Here is an 18491-nt window from a genome sequence, read left to right on the forward strand (position 1 = left end):
CAAATCACACTTGGGCCGTTATGCCCCAAACTAACATTTACAGGAGACTTGTTTGTACGAGTTCTAATTTCTCAAATGCAGAGCCCTTCCTTCATGACTTGCCCCCTTTGCGAAGCAGCGGGCAGCCCTGCAGGCACGAGTGCTGGGGTCTCAGTTGCCGCCTACAGGCATCGGAGAGAGGAGGAGGGCGAGAGCCCATCCCGCTCCTCAGAGCCCTCACCACGCAGCAGGCTGGGGTTAATCGCTGAAGCTGTTGCTCTTTTGACAACGTCTGAACTTCAAGCTCAAGACCGATGTGCAAGGCCGGCTGGACGGGTCTACCAAGAGATTGTCTTCAGGGGGGCAGGAAGGTGCCTCTTCATTCTCTCGTCTGCCTTCCTGCAGGAGAGGAGTTGGGAGAGGGACCACCACGTCCCTGCTTCCCACTGCCAGTCGTGGTAAAGTGCTCGTTGGCATTTTTACAACCTCGTTCATGCTGTTTATTCTTTCTGGCAGTCACCTTGTAAGTGTGTAGTTAGTAGCAGTCCAACACTTAACAATATAATAAACTTCCAAATTTGTTACTGCGGAGCACTAGTTCCTATTTTTGCAGCGGGAAGTAAAGGCAATAGCAGTTTTAGCCTCAAAGCGTTGGTAATCATGGCAAAAGGCAGATTTATAGTGAGCATCTAAATTAACTGGAAGAAGGCGTTTATGGGTTCTCAGGAAATAAAGGTGAAATGCTCAAAGTAGTCATCAGTGCTACGTCTGTCCTGCTCCCCCTCGTATTCCCTTTTGAAGCTTTCTGTATCGGGCCTGTAAACGCACCAATGACGCTGGTTATACTCCAGGCTTACATCGAAGTGCTTTATTCTTTAACCAGAACTGGTACAAATGGCTGCGGGGAGAGATACCTGCCAGTTTACAGCTCTGCTGGTAAATGCCAGGTTGGAAAGCTGCTCTTTCCCCCTCCGTGTGGATAAACAAAGATGACTTGAGCTTTGCTGTATTCATCTGGAGCCCTGTCCTACCTGTCCAAGGTGCAGGAGCCTTCACAAGATGGAGCTGAGCCTTCTCTTGGAAGTCTCAATCCAGTGTAGTTTTTCACAGCTCGCAGAGGTTGGGGGCTGGGTACAGCGATGCCCACAGAGCTTTGGCTTTCACTTCTAACAGGAGGACCTTGTGTACAGGCTCTCCTGGAAACTTCTGTCTGTGCTGAATTTTGCCGTGCTCAGTTCTGACTCATACTTCACACTGGAGACGTTCCCAGGCCCTTGGTGTCAGTTGGAATATTCTTATTCTGTCACTTTTTTAATGCTAATTCAGTTTTTAGCACTCTTCACTCAAAAGACCTGGGAATGACCTGGGTAGTGACCTCAGGAGTGTCACAGCTGCCTGCGGGCGACCGTTCTCATTGTTGCAACGCACCCGGTACAGGGGGGGCACTGACCAGCCTTAACGACGCTACAGTTTGGGGCAGAAAGCGGAGTAATTCCCTGTGCTGGCCTAGGCTGCGGCTGACTCAACCCAAACGTGCCAGGCGCACCTTCACCACGGGAGGACGCGTGCGCTTGCTGAGAGCCCGCAGCAGGGGTTACAGGGCTGTGCCAGCCCTGCAGGATGCTTCCCATGGAACTAGGAGGCCAGCCCTGAAAAGGGGAAACCCAAGAGCCATCCAAATGGAGCCGTTCAGAGGAGAGTTTAATTGCTCCGCTAATCTAGTTGATCTCTTCGTGCTACTTCAATGCCATCCTGGGGTGCGAGCGGTGTGGGGGGCCGACCAGGCGGTCACCGGGCTGAACGAAAAGCTAAGTTGAGTTTTAAGCTTTAGTTTCTGGATTTTTTGTTTGGGACTTCGTTCATAGGAGGGTCTGACCGAGTTGCTGTGAATATTGGCGCTGTGTATGTGGCATATTTTGTAACTGTGAAGCAAACCTGGGTGAATGTTTTGTATACTGCGACAGTAGCATTGTAATTCTGCTCCTTTTTTATTCTAAATAAATAAATAAAGTATCTGTTTGTAATGTCTGTATTTTAAGGGACTGAATTCCTGGGAGGGATGTGGGGTGCCAAGAGCTGAGACTGGCAAGAAAGAGCGGTGCGGTTAAGCACTCGATCCTTCAGCGTAAGACTTCACACCTAGGAAAAAAGCTTAATAATAAAACTCTCACTGTCACAGAACACCAGCGGTAAAGCCCGGGAGAGGACCTGGGGTCTGACAGTGCCCTTCAGCCACACAGCCCTTCCCTTCTCCTCGCCAGCAGAGGCTCAACCCCTCTTCTGCCTCGCCTCCCCAAGTGTTGCGGGGCAGCACTCCAGCTCCAGAAAACAATTCTACTGAAGAACCGGCTTTCTTTGATGAAAGGGGCCTGACATCACCTTTTCTTTTCTTCTGCAGAATCAGTTCTCGTTGCAGAAAGAGCAGAATAACCCAGGAGAGCCTGCTTGTAGAGGGGAATAGACAATTGCCTGTATGAAGTATGTGTGACGAGGAAAGAGCCACCTTTCAGGTTCAGTTTTGGCAACTGCGACACAGACGGGCAGTTACAAGGTCGTAACCACATTTCGCTCCTACTTAAGACCAACTGGGCTCCAGCTGCCCCTCTGGGAAGCAGGGACCTGCCAAGCCTGCCTTTGCTCTAAACCAAATCTTGAGGACCTGTACGAACGCCTTCGTTACCGTCCCACAGCTTCTACAGCACCTTGTGAACGGATGGTGGCAAAACCGGCCACATTTAAGGTTTTGCGCTGGCATCATCACCCCAGCAGCACCCAAAGCCTTACGGGGAGAGAAACCAAAGGAGGCAGCAGGGGAAACCTTTCAAGAGCTACAGGGGCTCCCTGCAGAGGCAGTGCTGGAGGAGTCGGGGGGTGCTCAAGCATCCTTCCACCATAGTGCATGGAAGGAGCGATTGTTTGGAGCTGATGGACACAGAAGTTTGTGGAAGAGTTGGACACACTCATCTTGTGGCTGAACTACGTAATTAACAGCATAATACATAGGCTATAGCACAACCTCCAAGCAGCCCTCCCTGCAAAGCGCCTTTGGAAAGCAGGGTGATAAAAGATGTCCATTGCAGAACTGGGCAAGCTGTACAATAAGTAACGTCTGGCCCCTGCTGGGTTCTTACCACCTCCTCTTTACCTTGTTTTTCTCATTGCTCAACATTTGTTTTGCCAGAATAAGATGCTAATAAAATCAAGCGTAGTTACCAAATTGGTTTTCAAGTGTTGCATTCCAATTATAAAAGCCTAATTCCTCCTTCCACCCACTGAACCTTTTTGGTATTAACAGGCTTTACTATGCAAAGTGATGCAGGGGCTGTTTCGTTTACAGTAATTAAATGAATGTCAATTGTTTTAGTTGTTTCTGAGGGAGAGTTCTACATGAGTATTAGCATGTTCTGCTAACCCTTACGTTCTGCACTTCAGGCCTGCTGCAAACCCTTGGGGGTTGACCATTGACCTGAGACTCCGTACCCAGGCATGCCAAGCGCATCTCAATGAGACGAGCTCTTTTTCTCAGTTTCTATGGAACCAGCAGAGCGGAACTAATATAGCGTCCGCATATAGATGAAAGAATGAAGAGGAAAAAGGGCTTTACAGCTAAATTAATTAAGCAGGTGTACCTGTCTAATTAAAGATGCACTGTCCCTTTTGTACCCTAGCTGCAGTACAAACAGTATTTAAATACACTCTCTATCCATTTCATCTATCAAAATATTTAGTAGGAACACTCAGATGAAGGTGATATTAGCAAGATGAGCTTCCCATGTATTATTAATAGAAGGGCTCCCAATTATGCATGAATGCTACAGCATATCTTTATAGCAATAGCATAAAAAACAGCTGCCCAAGTAGGTTACCAAACAGCACGTTTGTAACAGGTAGGACTGTTGTAAATGCCCTTGCCCAGCTTTACGTGAGGCTTTGTGGTTGGGCCCTGTGCTGTGGGAGCAGCCTCTGCCTCAGCCTGGCACTATGAGCCAGAATTTCTCAGCCCAAGAGGCACAGAGGACTCAGCTCGTGTTGCTGGTGCCAGAGGATTTGGCTTTCTTAAATTACAAAGGTATTCTGAGATTTTTAAAGCTGCCCTCAAGGCTGGAAAGTCAATGCCCGCTCACCAAACCTCCCAAAGGTATTGATAATTCTGACCTTAAACTCTCCCAAAATAACACAATATCCCTATAGCCACCTGGATAACCAGGGTCTTCCCACCCGAATTTAATCTACTGAGGTGAGGAGAAAATTTGGCATGTACATCTCTGCAGCACTCTGTACAGACCTAGAGACACACAAAGACAGCAACGAAGACCCAAACTTATTCACAGCAATAAGATCAGAGAAGTCATCTAAAACCAAAAGGCTTCTGGAGGCCTGTGCCCTCTGAGAGGAGAAGGCACGTGCCTCCTGCCTCTTCCCAGACACAGAAGGCTCCAGGAGACGGTTGAAGCTCCTCCTCATCCCCTGGTCAAGGGGAATTCACACTCATACACAAGGGAGAAATAGAGGGAGACGTAATAGAGGCATCAAACTCGACGCTCCTCTGAATCACAACAACAAATCACGCCCCTTCCTTAGAAGCATGAAGGGTGTGCATTTCCATATCCAAAGCCCGCGCTAGCTAACAGACCGCTGTGCTTTTCAGCAAGGATTTTCCAGTTAAGACAGACTTACCTGAGGCATTTACTGCAGCCAGATCCAACCACAGCAGAAAGAACCGGGCACCAACCTGCCCAGCCACAGCTCAGTCAGGGCTGCAAGCCTTGCTGCCTGGTGAAAACAGACTTTAGTAACTTACCTGCTCCTGCAGCTCGTTAGGGCCTTAATTAGGTTCTGAAGGTGATGAACCTGCAATGAGTTTTCTATGGCTCTGGATATTTTTTTCCAGTTGTTCTGAGACTTTCTGCCTGACCACAGGGTTGGATGCAAGAACAGGGTGATGGCGGCGGCTGGTACATCTCCAGCGTGTTTTGTCAGAACTGTTGAAGCAATCTGAGTGAACAAGGGAGTAAAAACATCTGCACCCTGGCCTCCAAACGCTGCAGTTGTCTTTGGGGAAAGTGCACTGCAGAGCTGCAAGCTTTGTTTTTCTATTCACTTTCGTGTTTGCTTGCAGCAGAGTGTGACAGTGAGGTAGACAGGTAGTGCTCGTGTAGTTTTGGTGGAGAGCACTCAGTGAATTAAGACACAAACACATCTAATAGCTTTAATCTTCCAAACCGGCCTCACAGGTATTACACAGTTAAGACAAAACTACTATTCACTGAGTCAGAGAGTCAGGAAGAGATATTTGAACTAAGTACAGGAACTTCCCTAGCCGCAGTGCTTCATACCTTGGATCACAAAACAAAAGCAGAAAAAACTTCCCCTAAAGCACAATTCCCTACTCTCTGTACTTCCCTCGGCCTCGGTGAGCTTCAAATTTAACACAGCTTGGCAGACTTCCTCTTCACTTGTGATAACCAGCCACTTCAGTGAGCAGACTGCAAACGTTACAGGGAAAAGTCTAAAATTAACTGTTCCAGAAATCATCCTTATTAATTATAAGCTTTTAAATTTTTTGCATGGAAGAGGTTTAATGATACAGCTTTCTATGAACTCAAAGACAACATGAGGGTCTTGGTCAGCATTGACATAAAAGGCATCTTCATAAAAATCCTCCAGCTCTTTGACAGTCCTGTAACAGGCTTCCACGCGCTTCTTGATATTTTCTTCCTTGTCTCTAGGGTTCTGCCTGAGACGGGCTTGGATCTCCGGTGTGGGTGCTGGTCTGAATGTAGTGTGGTATCTAGACATGAGATACAAATGCCACTGCTTCAGCTCAAGTTGAGGACACAGCAACCATTTCTTAAGATACTCTATGCTTTTGCCTATCACAGTTCCTTGGAAGTACCACTTTCTACTCTAGTTGGGGTTTTAAAACAATGACTGGAAATTTCAGGGCAAGTAATCTGTCATTCCTGCTCTCGAGAATCCTGGATACTCAAAAGTGAAGGTTTTCTCTTGAGGTGACACAGGATACCTGGATACCAGGCAGAATAGAATTGTTAACATCTTTTTATAGTAGATGAAGATAAAAAGAGATTCATTCACTCTGAGGTCGGTTTTGGTTATTTCTGATTTCCAAAATGCCAGAATTTGGCTTCCCTGAATTCACAGTTGTAGGTTCACTCAACCAGCCAGCAGGCTTCAGCAAGACCAAGGATTTTCATCACCAGATTCCCGTGGCAGTGCTGCAGTCCAGCTCAGTCTGCCCAGACAGCTGACACCAAAAAAGAATTCTGACAATGTTTCTGCCTTGCCAAAGGCTCCCAACAAGAGCTAAAAGCTCTTTTGCAAACATGTATTTAAATTTCCTGCCACGGTAATTCTACTTCTGAGTACGTGTCTTCTGTGCCCTAACACAAACCCAGTTTATCCCTCTTCCCATACAGCCAAATTTTCTGAAACTGGTGGGATAGGGGCAAAACCGAGGAGAGAAGCAGAGTCTGTGTGTCTCTGCACGGAGCTGCATTATAGCTCCAGCTGGTACAGGGACGTGGACACAGAATTCATTCCACATCAGAATTCTTTAGAGCACAGCTGAGGGCCACCCTCTTCACGGCACTGTAGCCAGGGGTGCAGGTTTAACATAATGCCGAGGATTAGATACAGCATCTAAAACAATTCAATTCACAATGAATTTGGAAGGAATAAAACCCAGAGTCTGGAAGAAGGAAGCGTGTTAACTGGAGCAGATACTGAACAGGCTAATCCTAATGATAAGAAATGCAAAGATGTGTGAATGATTTGCTTCATACTGCTCATTTCTCCTGAACAACTGCATCACTTATTACTAAGACAAAGAGAACAGTTACAGCAAATCACTGTTGCTGTCACAAGTTAATGTTGCACCTCGAGTGAGATGTCTGAATAATCATGTATCACTTTGGGAGAAATCCAGTATTTATGGCCTTAATCTTTGAGGGATTGTCTTTGATTCAAAAGGATGCATTTAACCATTAGGAAAGTAAAACAGTGTTTTAAAATTTAAGTGTGGGGAATCATAACACAGAGCACAAGCGAAAGTTGCAAATCCACACCGATTCCAACAGGTATTTAGGAAGATATTTCACTGTTTCTCGCTCCCCAAAAACCAAGGGTGGAGAAGAACAGTAAACCTGAAGGTCGTTGGTGAAACAAGGTGATGTGACTGCCAGTGAGATGAACTGCCAAACCCAAGAACCCAATCTTACAGTGACTCGGTGACGCGGGCGAGTCTGCTCTACTGAGCAGGAAATATATTAATCTCTCACAGCACACAGAACCATCACAGGACCTGGGGGAAGTAAAATGCAGCAAGTTTTCCATTTTCCCCAGCTGGGAAGCCTTCAAAATTCCCGTGGGAATGTCTGAAAACCATCTGCATTTAGGCTAGGTTTCAGACATCTTCCCTCAGCATTATTTTACCAACCGATTTAGTTACCATTACAACGTTAGACCTGAGCTACTTGCTCGGCTGTAAATTTCAGGCTCCAAGATTTTAAGATGCCCTGTTCCGAGAACAGGAGCTTGCTGCAGCAGGTCAGTGGGTTGGCACTCGAGTAGCTATCAAAGTTTTAACTTTTCTTTTAAGGAATCCCTATGCAAGAGTACAATATTCCTGAGTTTCCTTAGATTTCTATGAAGTCTATCTGGTGCTTTCATCTCACTGGCAGTCTTGAAAAATGTTAAACATCAGACAAGAGCACTAACCTTTCCCCAGTGACGGGATCAATCCTCCGTTGAGACAGTCGTTCCATGATGGATTCATAGGAGAGATTAAAGAAAAATACCCTATGGAGAACATAACAATTAAGTGCGTTAACATCCTGAGAACATCACTTGTGACCTTCAGAGGATGAGTTAATCCTTATCCAAACGAACGGCACAAGCAAACGTGGAAGTGACAGTACCACTCAAAACTGCAGCATCAGGAAACATTAGCACAGGCACAAGACCTCTCCTCTCTGGTTCTTCTCGTCTTGTTTAGTCTCCAAGCTCATCAAGGCAGAAGCTCTTTGACACGCAATGTCTGTGGTGCTGTGTGCACTGACAGGGCTTCACGGACAACGCAGTGCGGGCACCAGTGACTGAACTGCGGTCGGAGCTGGTCTCAGACTCTGCCATAACTCACTCACAACCCAGCAGTCACCTCTGAACTTCCTCTGGATTCAGGTTCTCAGCCCAACTAGCAAATACAATCACAATGACATTCTGCAAAAGGTGAATAAAAATTGCTACTGTTCCTGTCAAGGACAGAAAAAGAGCTTGTCCGCCAGTGTTACGCATTCTTCCCTAACGACAGCACTGCACAACTCAGTGCCCACGAAAGGGATTTGCCCCTCGCTGTTTTAGCCCACTTCCACTTCTTTTGCACTTGCCTCCCCACACAGCCCCACAGCGTGAGTCCTCCTGTCTCCCACTTCTGTCCTGCATCCTTAAAAGCAGGATGAGTAATAAGACTTAATACGAAGGTGCTGACGATTCCCTGTCCCTTCCGTTAGCGCTGACCTGCAGAGAACAGCGCCAGGGCACAGAAGGCAGCTCAGTACGGCGTAACCCACTCGACAATCAGCCTTGCTGTTGAGACCGCTAATAGGAAATATTAATGCTTGGTTTTAAGATCAAAATCTGCAATTCCCATTGAGTCTGAACATGATATGGTTGCTCAGCATCTTAAAAAGTCAGACCCTCAGTGTCAGTGGTGTGGGTTCCACGCTGCGAACAGCTTTTCACTAGAGGATGGAGTGGCACTTGGCAACTCATTTCATACAGCTTACGCAAGAGCCCTCGCTTGAATCAAGGGTGCAGAACTAGAAAGCAACGTACACCACTACTGACCCCAGCCACGTTACACTGCTGCATATAAGCTGTTGTGCCCATCTCACATGGACCCCCCCTTGGGTTTTTGGTTCGTTATAACGGTCCTGTTAATTTTATCTTCTAGTTCAAAAGCTCTTCAGCTGAAAATTATTGACAAACTGCTGAGAATGAGCAGATGCGAGTCCCTGTCCACCAGCTACTGGAGACTAAAGCAGATCTGGACAAAGGTCACAGTCAGTGATTAATTCAGAACAAAATAAAAATACAAGGCTTCCTTTGAAAACTTACGAAAACAAACTTTTATCAACCAAGCACTGCCTGAAGACTGTTAAATACATCTTTCTTTATAATACACCTTCTCCTGCTGCTGCCTTCAAGGCCAGGCTTCCTATTTTCGTTTTTGTCTGCTTCTCACAAAAGATACTGTATGCTTTAGACATTCACCAAAGGAACATTTTACACTGACTGGGTGGGATCAGACCAGATGAAAGGCTGAGCTTTACCTTGGCGTGCACATAGCAGATTACGAGAATCCTTTGTAGGATTTAAAGTTATGAAAATCATCTCTCTTTTCAAATGTTTACAGATAATGACTTCTATTCACACTGTGGTAACAAAATAACAGCCAGGAATAAAACATTCAAGATCTCGGAGATTCCAAAGACAGGAAAAGAACAACAGTTTCAACAGTCTTTTATCCCTTACACTCTTAACATTTTGTTTTTCTTTGTTTCTGTTGCCCAACAATGGCACAAAAACGTGATTGTCAGAACAGGTAACATCTGATGATGTGCCTCAAGATGAATATTCTAGTAGAGAGGAACAACATTTATACAGTCATGATAATTGATACGACTTCCTATTATATTCTGAAATAAACAAAAGCACTAAAGGATTATAACCTGGCATATCAAGAAAGCTTGTCGTAATTCATAGTTACTAACTCAAAAAGTATTATGGTATTTGAAACAGAAGAGCCTAAAAAACTCTACTTAAAAAGCTGCCAACAAAATGAACTCTGAAAGCCTTGTCTGAGATTCCCTTCTTTCTTACACAAGATGCCTCTTATTATCCAGTCTGGTGTCACCATTAAAGAAGAGTGTAGGGGGAAGATGTGGGAGAGTATAGACATCCCTGCTAATACAGATTTTTTTTTTCCCCACATGCATTGTATAATGGCACACACAGAATATACTATACAACAGCACAAATTCCTAATCCAGTGGTCCTTCCAGTGGAAGGTGGGATGCCTTACCCTGCCATACTGTACATCTCCTACAGATAAGAGAAAACAACACTCCCCAGGGCTGTCAGTATAAAATCCTTCAGAAGCAGGAAAAAAAGATGAAGGGGAAAAACACTGACAGAACTACCGTCTAGACTTAAAATACCTCCAATTAGAAAGCTTTATTATCATTTTGAAGGAGACACATACCACACACAGTCTATTATGCAGCCCCAGGAGACTTACTCACATGAGTAAAGCCTATTTACATGTATGCACTCTCTGTGAAGTGTTAGCCTTGGGTATATGATACATCTCCACCAGCTCTTCAAGGTATTTCTGAGCAACATTTCACCCATGTCCCTCTCTCAGGCTACTGTGACTCTGGTAACATAACAAACTTGACCCTCCAGCTGTCCAGGTAACATGCTCGTTGGATTTCTCTCAGAAATGCTCAGAGGACAGGTGGCTGCCCCCATGACCTTGATCCAGCATTTACAGCAGTAACTGGAACAACCCCGTACAAGTACGGGATTCATCTCCAAGCAGAGCTTGGCCCCTTTCACACACCAAGTGTAATTTTTTTCACATCAATGCGTTCTCTGTAAAGCTCGCTTTAGGAATCAGCCAGGCTTTGTATGTTGTAATGTGTCACAACTTCTATCAGGGGGAAATATGAAACAAGATGTCATCAGAATTGGTAGACAGGGAGGTGAGGAAACACAGCCTCGTATCAAAGTATACTACATTATACTGCTAGATGAGCGTCTAGCACAGCTTCTCTTTCAGAGTTGGCAAGCTGTTAGCTCAGCGCTGCCACAGGTGAATAACATCAACCAGCAGCACCGCGAGGGGAGCACTGGGGAGGGCTGGGCAGGGATGCACCAAGAACCCTCACTCCTGCATCACGGGCTCAGCACCTACTTAGCAGCAACCAAAAATCATTGGCACCCAGGTACAAGCTGGCGCTCTGTGGGGTATAACTCGGTCGAGCCTCTCAGGCCACGTCTCTGAGGACAAGTGTCCCCTTAAATACCACGGAGTGCTGCTAGATGCAGGACTGAAGCCAAGTGAGTCTTAAACAAAGCTCTGTCCTCTCCTCTTTGTTCTTTCTCCCAGGAGAGGGATGTGAGAGAAGGTCCAGTCCTGTCAGCTAGCTTTCACAGATAATAAAACCGTGACTGCAAATGTTAAAAGGGAAAAAACCTCTTGTGTCAGAATCCTGCCTCTTCCTCACTGTACTTGACATCGCTTATCTAATCTATTACAGCTTTCAGATACGTTAGAGAGATTAAATTCCAACAAATTAATAATGTTGATGACACCTTCACTGTGTACCTAGTCAAATGAGAACTAGTCGCCTTTGGATGGCGATGAAATATATAAGGCCTCTAACAGCTGGAATATAATGTTGCTTTCCTACCAGCCATCTGGCATTCCAAAAGGGTATTCCAATTGCTTCTGGCTTCTGACTATTCAGACAGCATCGTCTAAGATCCTAGAGGTCACCAGGGCATCCCAATGGCTTCCCTTCGCAAAGGAGGAGAAGGTCAAAGTATGGGTGGCAGAAGATTTATTTAATGCTGGATCGTGAGACAGCATTTTTGGAAAAACGTGTCACAAATATACAATAAGTGAAGAAAGGTTTTTCTGACCTACACAACAGCGTTCAACTAATCCTGAGCTGCAGCTGTTCCAGATGGCAACCAACCTAGTTAATCCAAGTTATTAACAATTGACAGTGCTCAGAGTTGTCCTCAGGAGAAAATTTTTGGTGGTAGTTTTCCTGTTTTGTGGATATAATGTCACCGACTTAAAGTACTTATAATGGAAAAATAATGAGTGTTGCCATAAAACAAGCAAGTGCTGTGTGCCTGAATTCTGGTATCGCTGAGCTAGGGGTTAAGGCACGCTCCCCCTGCATATGGACAGTCACCTTCCAGGATGGCTCCCCTGCCTTCACATCTCAAGAGAACTAAAGCTCTGCCTGTGAGCCATGGCCTTCCACCAGTTTTGGTCCTGTAATTTAAACATAGCTGGTTTATGAGGCTGGCCTAGATGGATCCAAATGTTGACTGCTCTAGACCCAAGCTATTTACTCAGGTCAGATTCTCATCCTTGGCATTTCCCGTTACCTGGAGTTGCTCTGGATTGACATTGGTGGAGGGGAGTCCAAAGCCAAGATCTTTTTGTAAAATTATTGTCTGTGAAATTAAATCTAATTGAATTCCTACCTTGTTTTCATTTCAGGAGGAAAAGACAATGCAACATGATATCTGAGGCAGAACCCTGAATCTCTAGCTAGCTTTTAAAAACAGATACTACTCACTTGCTTGTGGCTATACCAGGGCCAGATCAAGCCTGAAAAAACCCTGAGCACCAAACAACGCTGGGCCACTTTTAACGTAGAGTTTAAACTTAGGAGTTGAAACTGCAACTTTAAAAATAGTAAGCTATTAATCTTTCCTTTATTTCCTTGACTCCTATATATCTTCTCCCTCGTAGGCAGGTACCAGCTGCCATATTCCCATTCTTCACGCTCTGCACTCTGCAAAAAAAAGAGGCCCCTGCTGGCCAATTCTTGTTTAAAATTGTGCATAATTGATAGTGGCAAATCTACCCCAGCTGTGTCTAAAACCTCTCCAGGGGCAAGAAAAACACTCTCTGTGACTGTCATTAACTACTAAATTAGCAAGTGCTCCTGGCAGTTTACAACGTACCACATCACTCTGCTTAAAAAAAAAAAAAAAAAAAAAAAAAGAAAAGAAAAACTATGTGAAGATCAGATGCCTGTGTGATCTCAAAGTTACAGCAAACTTTGCTGGCAGAACTTTGACAGAACCCCAATTAAATCAGAGCAAAAGAAATCGGGAAAGTGAGAGCAAGAGAGAGCGAGTGAAAGAGAGAGGAAAGAGAGGAAGGAGAGAAAGGAGAGGGAAGGACATAAAGGTACCCTCTTTCCCAGGCAGACAAATAGAAAACACAAATTCAAGGCTAGAAAATTGAGCCTTTCATAAGGCAGAGTACATCTTACTCAATATGGAGATATCAATACAGTGTTACCTGATGCTATGGCACAATTCCCCATGGCAAATAACTCTCCTGGAGGACTTAGTTCTGGCAATACGATGGGCACAATTTTTGTAATTGAGATACAAAGCTGAAAAAGAGAGGAGGCTGTTGAAGTGTGTGGATGCAGTAGCTCTCTAAAAGGCTACCACAGGTAAAATCCTTCTGTGATCACTGGCACAAACGCAAGCTCCTCCCTGTGGTTCATAAAACAGCCAAATCAGGCGGAGAAGGAAATAACACAGTTCTTGCAAAAGGATGGAAAAGCCTTGGGGGGCATTATGGACTGAACTGGCAGAGAGACAAGCACCATCTCTAGCAACTGTCCCGAATTCAGCTAAACTGTAAGACTCATTGTTAAAACTGACCACATTCTTTCATTTTAAAAGTTTCCAAAAAAATGCATGAAACTGTACAAACTTCTGGATCATACAGGGACCACAAGCCAGACAGGAGTGGGATGGCAGGCTTGGCCAAGATACAATAAAAATCTGCATAGCAAAGAGGTCTTTTTCTTGGGTAGCACCACTGAATTATCACAATTATATTGAAAATCACGTTAGCGGTTCGAGCTGACAGGTACAAGGAAGTTCAGATTTGAATCCAAGTGACTAATCCCAGCTAAAACCCAGGCCATTTTGACTTTCGCACCAGAGAAACCTGACTTGGATCAATCAGTTCCCCTAAGGAATGCTCCCTTTCTTGTAGTGTAAAGGGACCTTGAACCTGAGACCTCGGCCAAGCCTTTTCTCAAGAACTAGGGGCCCAGCCACAGGATCCCAAGCACATTACATTGCCATAATTACACTCGGCATGCCCAAATCCCCTCCTAAACTGATTATATAGATCCCATCTACCTTTTCCCCAGTCTTGTTCAGGTTTCTCTCAATACAGCTATAAACCAGGTATTTTGCCCATGGGTAACCAGACTACAAGGGATCTTCTGAGGCTGCACTACTGACTGGACACGGATCTTAGTTTACTTCCCACTCTAAATACTGCTTCTGCATGTCTCTGCAATGGATAAAATGATCCTTATCTCTTATTTATGGAAGGAGCTGTTGGGAGGTTTTATTCACTGATGTCTTTCAAATTCTGGGATATCTTCTGACGAAAGATGCTTGATTTTATTTTGGGAAGTAATTTCACCCTCTAGGTTTCGACCATAAGGGAAAATACATTGCATAAACACTAAACCACAGGTTAATCGGCACAAGTGTTTTGCTCACTGAGCTCCTATAATGATTCATGTGACGACAAGCTGTTTCCAGACGCCGGATCTTTCTTTTCAAATGGATGCATTTCTGTCGAATAACTACAAAAGGCAGCTAAGTGGGGCACTATTCCCAGGACATGGCTTCTGGCCAGGGGAGCGAGATGAACAACATCCTTCGTAGCTGCACATGTTCCTTCCCTTCACCAGCAGCGCAGAGTAATGACTCTGTTAGATGTTTTCCACCCACCAGTTAGATGTGCTCAGCCCCCAGCAGTCCAGCCAGCCGAGGTGGCAGAGTCCTTCCTGCATCCCACCCCACCAGCCTGGTATCTCAGCAGGTGCCCCACCAGCTCACGCAGGGGGAGCAGGCACGGCGCTGCTGGGTAGCGCTGTCTGTCCGTCTCGAGCTGGGATAAAGCGAAGGAGCTCCGCTGGCGTCACGCAGATTTACACCAGCGAAGAACCCCAGGCCTTTTGGCAGCGAGAGCCGTTCCACACGACGCTGGTCTGAAGAGCTACTGGCTGTGTAAACGCTGCATAAGCACAGCGAAAGGCACACATATACCGAGCAAATGGTTTCACGTGAGGGGCTTCGATGCATTCTTAAAGCTTCTTTTGAGAAGGCAATATTAACTCTTTCCAGATGTAATAAGTGGCTTGGATGCGTTAGTACCTCCATTCAAAACGGCTTTACATTTCTCCCCTCATTTTTATTCTTTGCCTCCTTCTTACTCTCAGCTGTTATTCTAGCATCTTTGCATTCCCCCTGGAGTTCATTCCAGCAGTGCTTTATGAATCACAGAATAAGATGGCAGCCAGCGCTGCTTTAGAGTAATGTGGCTGGCACGATTTCCACTATCTGCAAGGTTAATCAAACTCAGTCTCAGATAATCGAAAGCCTCTGCAGCCCCAGAGGCCCGAGGTCAGGAACCTGAACCCGCTTCCCCAAATGCAGTCCTGTTTCCTCAGATGCTTGCAACCTTCCCCTGCAATAATTACATTCTGCAAAGCAAATCTTGAGCGGAGCAAGAACTCCAGGGTTAAGCACTAGCAAACTCATATCAGAACTGATGCCTTTGCTACCTGTCTGCAGCTTTTCTCTAGCACCTCCTGCTCCTAACAAGGAAAACTATACTTTTCTTATTAAATAAAGAGAATCAACTTTATGGTAAATAATGTTTAATCTTACGTGTTCCCATAAAATGCTACATTAAAGTCCCCCAGTCCCATCATTTAAACGCTAACTTTTGTTGCTGGTAGGACATTTGGTATGCAAAATAAAATAAATAAAAGAACTGACACCGAAAAAGTGTATGATTTAGGGGCAAGGGGAGGGAATAAAAGAATGGATTATAATGTGGCATTTTATATATGTGTCAAAGGAAACCGATTTCATAATAGGGAATAAAAATTCCCTGTTTAAATACTGTCAAATAAATCCTCAAATGTAATAGGGTTCACTTCTGGGGAAAAGAAAACTAAATCTGATTAAATATTAATGTGGCGTAGTATTAATTAAGAGAGAAAAAAGTCCATCAAGAGAACCCCAATATGTTTACTGTGTCCCCAGGAAGCTGGAAAAATTCACAATCAAGTGTGTAAATGTTCTAAAAAAGGGTCCTGAATATTTTATGAATATTTGTCATAAAACAGAAATAATAACCACTGTGCAGAGCTATTAGAATTAATATTTATGCTGCCCGCCATGAAATATTCATGGGGACAGAGAAAGGGGGGCCCGTAAGACAAGAATTAATTTACATTGGGCTTGGTTTACCCGCTGGCTTGATGTTTAAAGACGGGTTGACAAGGCTCCATATGAATCCGTCAGTCACTTGCAGCAGTAGGTGGGGTGAAGGCAGGGGGAGGCGGGGGGAAACGGGTCCAAGCTGCTGACAGCTCACAGATTGAGTTTCTGACAGCCCTTAAAAAACCTAAACGGCCCCCCACCTTTTTTTCCTTCTTCCATTGCCCAAGGCGCTCTGTACTGCCACCGTTCATCCGATCTCCCCTTCCATCTGCTGAAATTAAGGAATTAATGAGCGCTATACACTTTACAGCGGGCCCCAGGAATGTTTACTGGTGATTAAATTATAATGCAGCCAAGCTGTATAATTCATGAACCAATTAAAGGAAGTGTTAGTTGATTTGATGGGATGAGGACGTACAAAAAGCATTTAACTAATAGGGAACCGTGGGCTGCCGGTCGCTTTGGCTTTCTCGGATTACGCGGCTAATTGCTCTGCTTTATAGGGCTGTCACAGATAGCCATACATATTTCATTGTTCTCAAATACTTCAATTGTTTGCTTTCGTGTTGCTGCTGTAATATGTAGAAGCCCAGCCAAACTTCAGTGTAGTTAAAGCACTACTCTGCAAAAGCAGGTTGCTTCGAGAGGAGGGAGGAATGAGAGGGGCAGAAGGAGAAGGCTGGCTGACAAAGGAGTAACTTAAAGCCTCAGAGTTAAATGTCACTCAGCAATTACATGATTAAAAGGTGCAACATATGATAGTCTTTTGTTTTACAACTTTTTGGACACTAATATTTTATGCTGACTTCATTGCAGAGAAAATATTGGTACTCTAAACTGTTTTGTTGGGGGGTTTTTGTTTGTTTGTTCTAATACTGAGGAGCAAAAGAAAAAGGTGGAGGGGGAAGTATATTAAAAAAAATCCAGCAGGGGGGAGCTGGATTGCTGTGGTTATCAAGAATAATACATCGTGGTTTATCTTACATGGCTCGATATTCTAAAATACATGAGAGTTGAAGGAGGTTGATTTCCCATCTGGGAGAACGCTCAATGTCTAATTCAGAGAGCTGCTGAGTCGTGCTAGCTAGTCATGCCAACAACTTCAGTTTATTACACAAGGAATGGGGGAATTTACTATTTCTGCTGTTTTACAAAGCACTCTCCCCCAGCTGACAGGCCACAGGATCTGATGAAATGGATTCCCTTGATCTGAAGAGGCCTATCAGTCAAGTTACTCCTGTCCTCTGTCAAAACCAGGCGCGTTCTTCTAGCAGTGGAATCCCCAGCCCATATACAGAAGTACATATATTGCTGACGAAATTGAGTACTATCAGATAAGTATCACATGCACTAATTTGTGGTTAGACCCCGAACTCTGTTGAATAAAGAACAAGCTGGGTAAATATGCTATTTCTGTAGCTCAGTGATGAAGACTGTGAACTTCCATGGGTCACTAATGAGGTACATCATCACCCACCTGAGGAACACCGTGATAAATCTTGACCTCCTGTCTAATTTAGAGCTTTAGATTTCCAAGTGTTGTACAAACACAAAGACTTTCAAGATATCCCACTATGTAAAGCTTATAATCTGGTTCATCCCCTTCCTTGCACCCATTCCCTCCAGGATTTGGCTTTGGAAAGCAGTCCCTGCAGAGTGCCCTCACTGATGCCCCGGGTTGTGCCTCTCCTCCTCCCGTGTTCCACCCATGAAATCCCTCCTCCAAATCTGCCCACTCCAGTGAACCCGAGAGGGTGTGTGGTGTGCCGGAAGGAAAACTCGGTGCAAACCCACACAGTTTTAAGAAAGGTTTGCTTAGGTCAGGGCAGCCAACAGCTGGTGCTCAGGGTAGCTCTTCAAAACGCGCCAGCTCACTTTGACATTCCAGTTATGAACCATCTCCCAGCCAAGCACCACAACACTGAACTAAGAAAATCCATCTCTGCCCTCCCGTTGGAATTGTTCTGTTGGGTACAAAGAATTACATCAAATCAGCAAAGCAGAATACCTTTGCAGTCCAATGCAGGTCTTCACCAGGGAGGCAAGAAACTTACATTCAGTGAATACTCACTTTTTTTTTTCTAAAAAGCAGAGCAAGCCTAAGAAGCCCCAGAAAGAAGCTGAAGGTCTCATTTCCCAGGGCAGCACTCGGATTAGCAGGCTAGGGGTTGTCCAAGTGGGGAAATAAAATCTTGGGATAATAAAGAAAAAAGATTTCTCATCTAGCTTGAGCCTGATATTAAAAAGGTAGTATGGCAAAAAAAGAATTATTTTAAATAATTCCCTTTCTTCAGAACTATTCTATATTGTTAGTTTGCCCCTAGCTTCTGGGTTAAGTAATGCAAAACTTTGGCTTAAGGCATTAGTTTAACAGGTAGTCTCCAAAATAAGGGATAATGACACCA

At 44.8% G+C, this 18491-nt stretch overlaps 1 protein-coding gene across 1 annotated transcript in view; it reads right to left on the minus strand.

Annotated features, from left to right (window-relative positions):
* Positions 1-5523: 5523 nt before the first annotated feature.
* Positions 5524-18491, minus strand: part of AK8 (adenylate kinase 8) — a 69634-nt gene continuing 56666 nt past the window's right edge. The window contains exons 12-13 of the mRNA XM_086475726.1: positions 7717-7797; positions 5524-5770 (exon numbers count right to left, since the gene is read on the minus strand). Of these exons, the coding sequence (XP_086331852.1) occupies positions 5524-5770; positions 7717-7797 (328 nt within the window). The remainder of the gene's footprint in view (positions 5771-7716; positions 7798-18491) is intronic.

The sequence above is a fragment of the Leptosomus discolor genome, chromosome 19, assembly GCF_034619465.1.
Source record: "Leptosomus discolor isolate bLepDis1 chromosome 19, bLepDis1.hap2, whole genome shotgun sequence".
NCBI classification, from domain to species: Eukaryota; Metazoa; Chordata; class Aves; order Leptosomiformes; family Leptosomidae; genus Leptosomus; species Leptosomus discolor.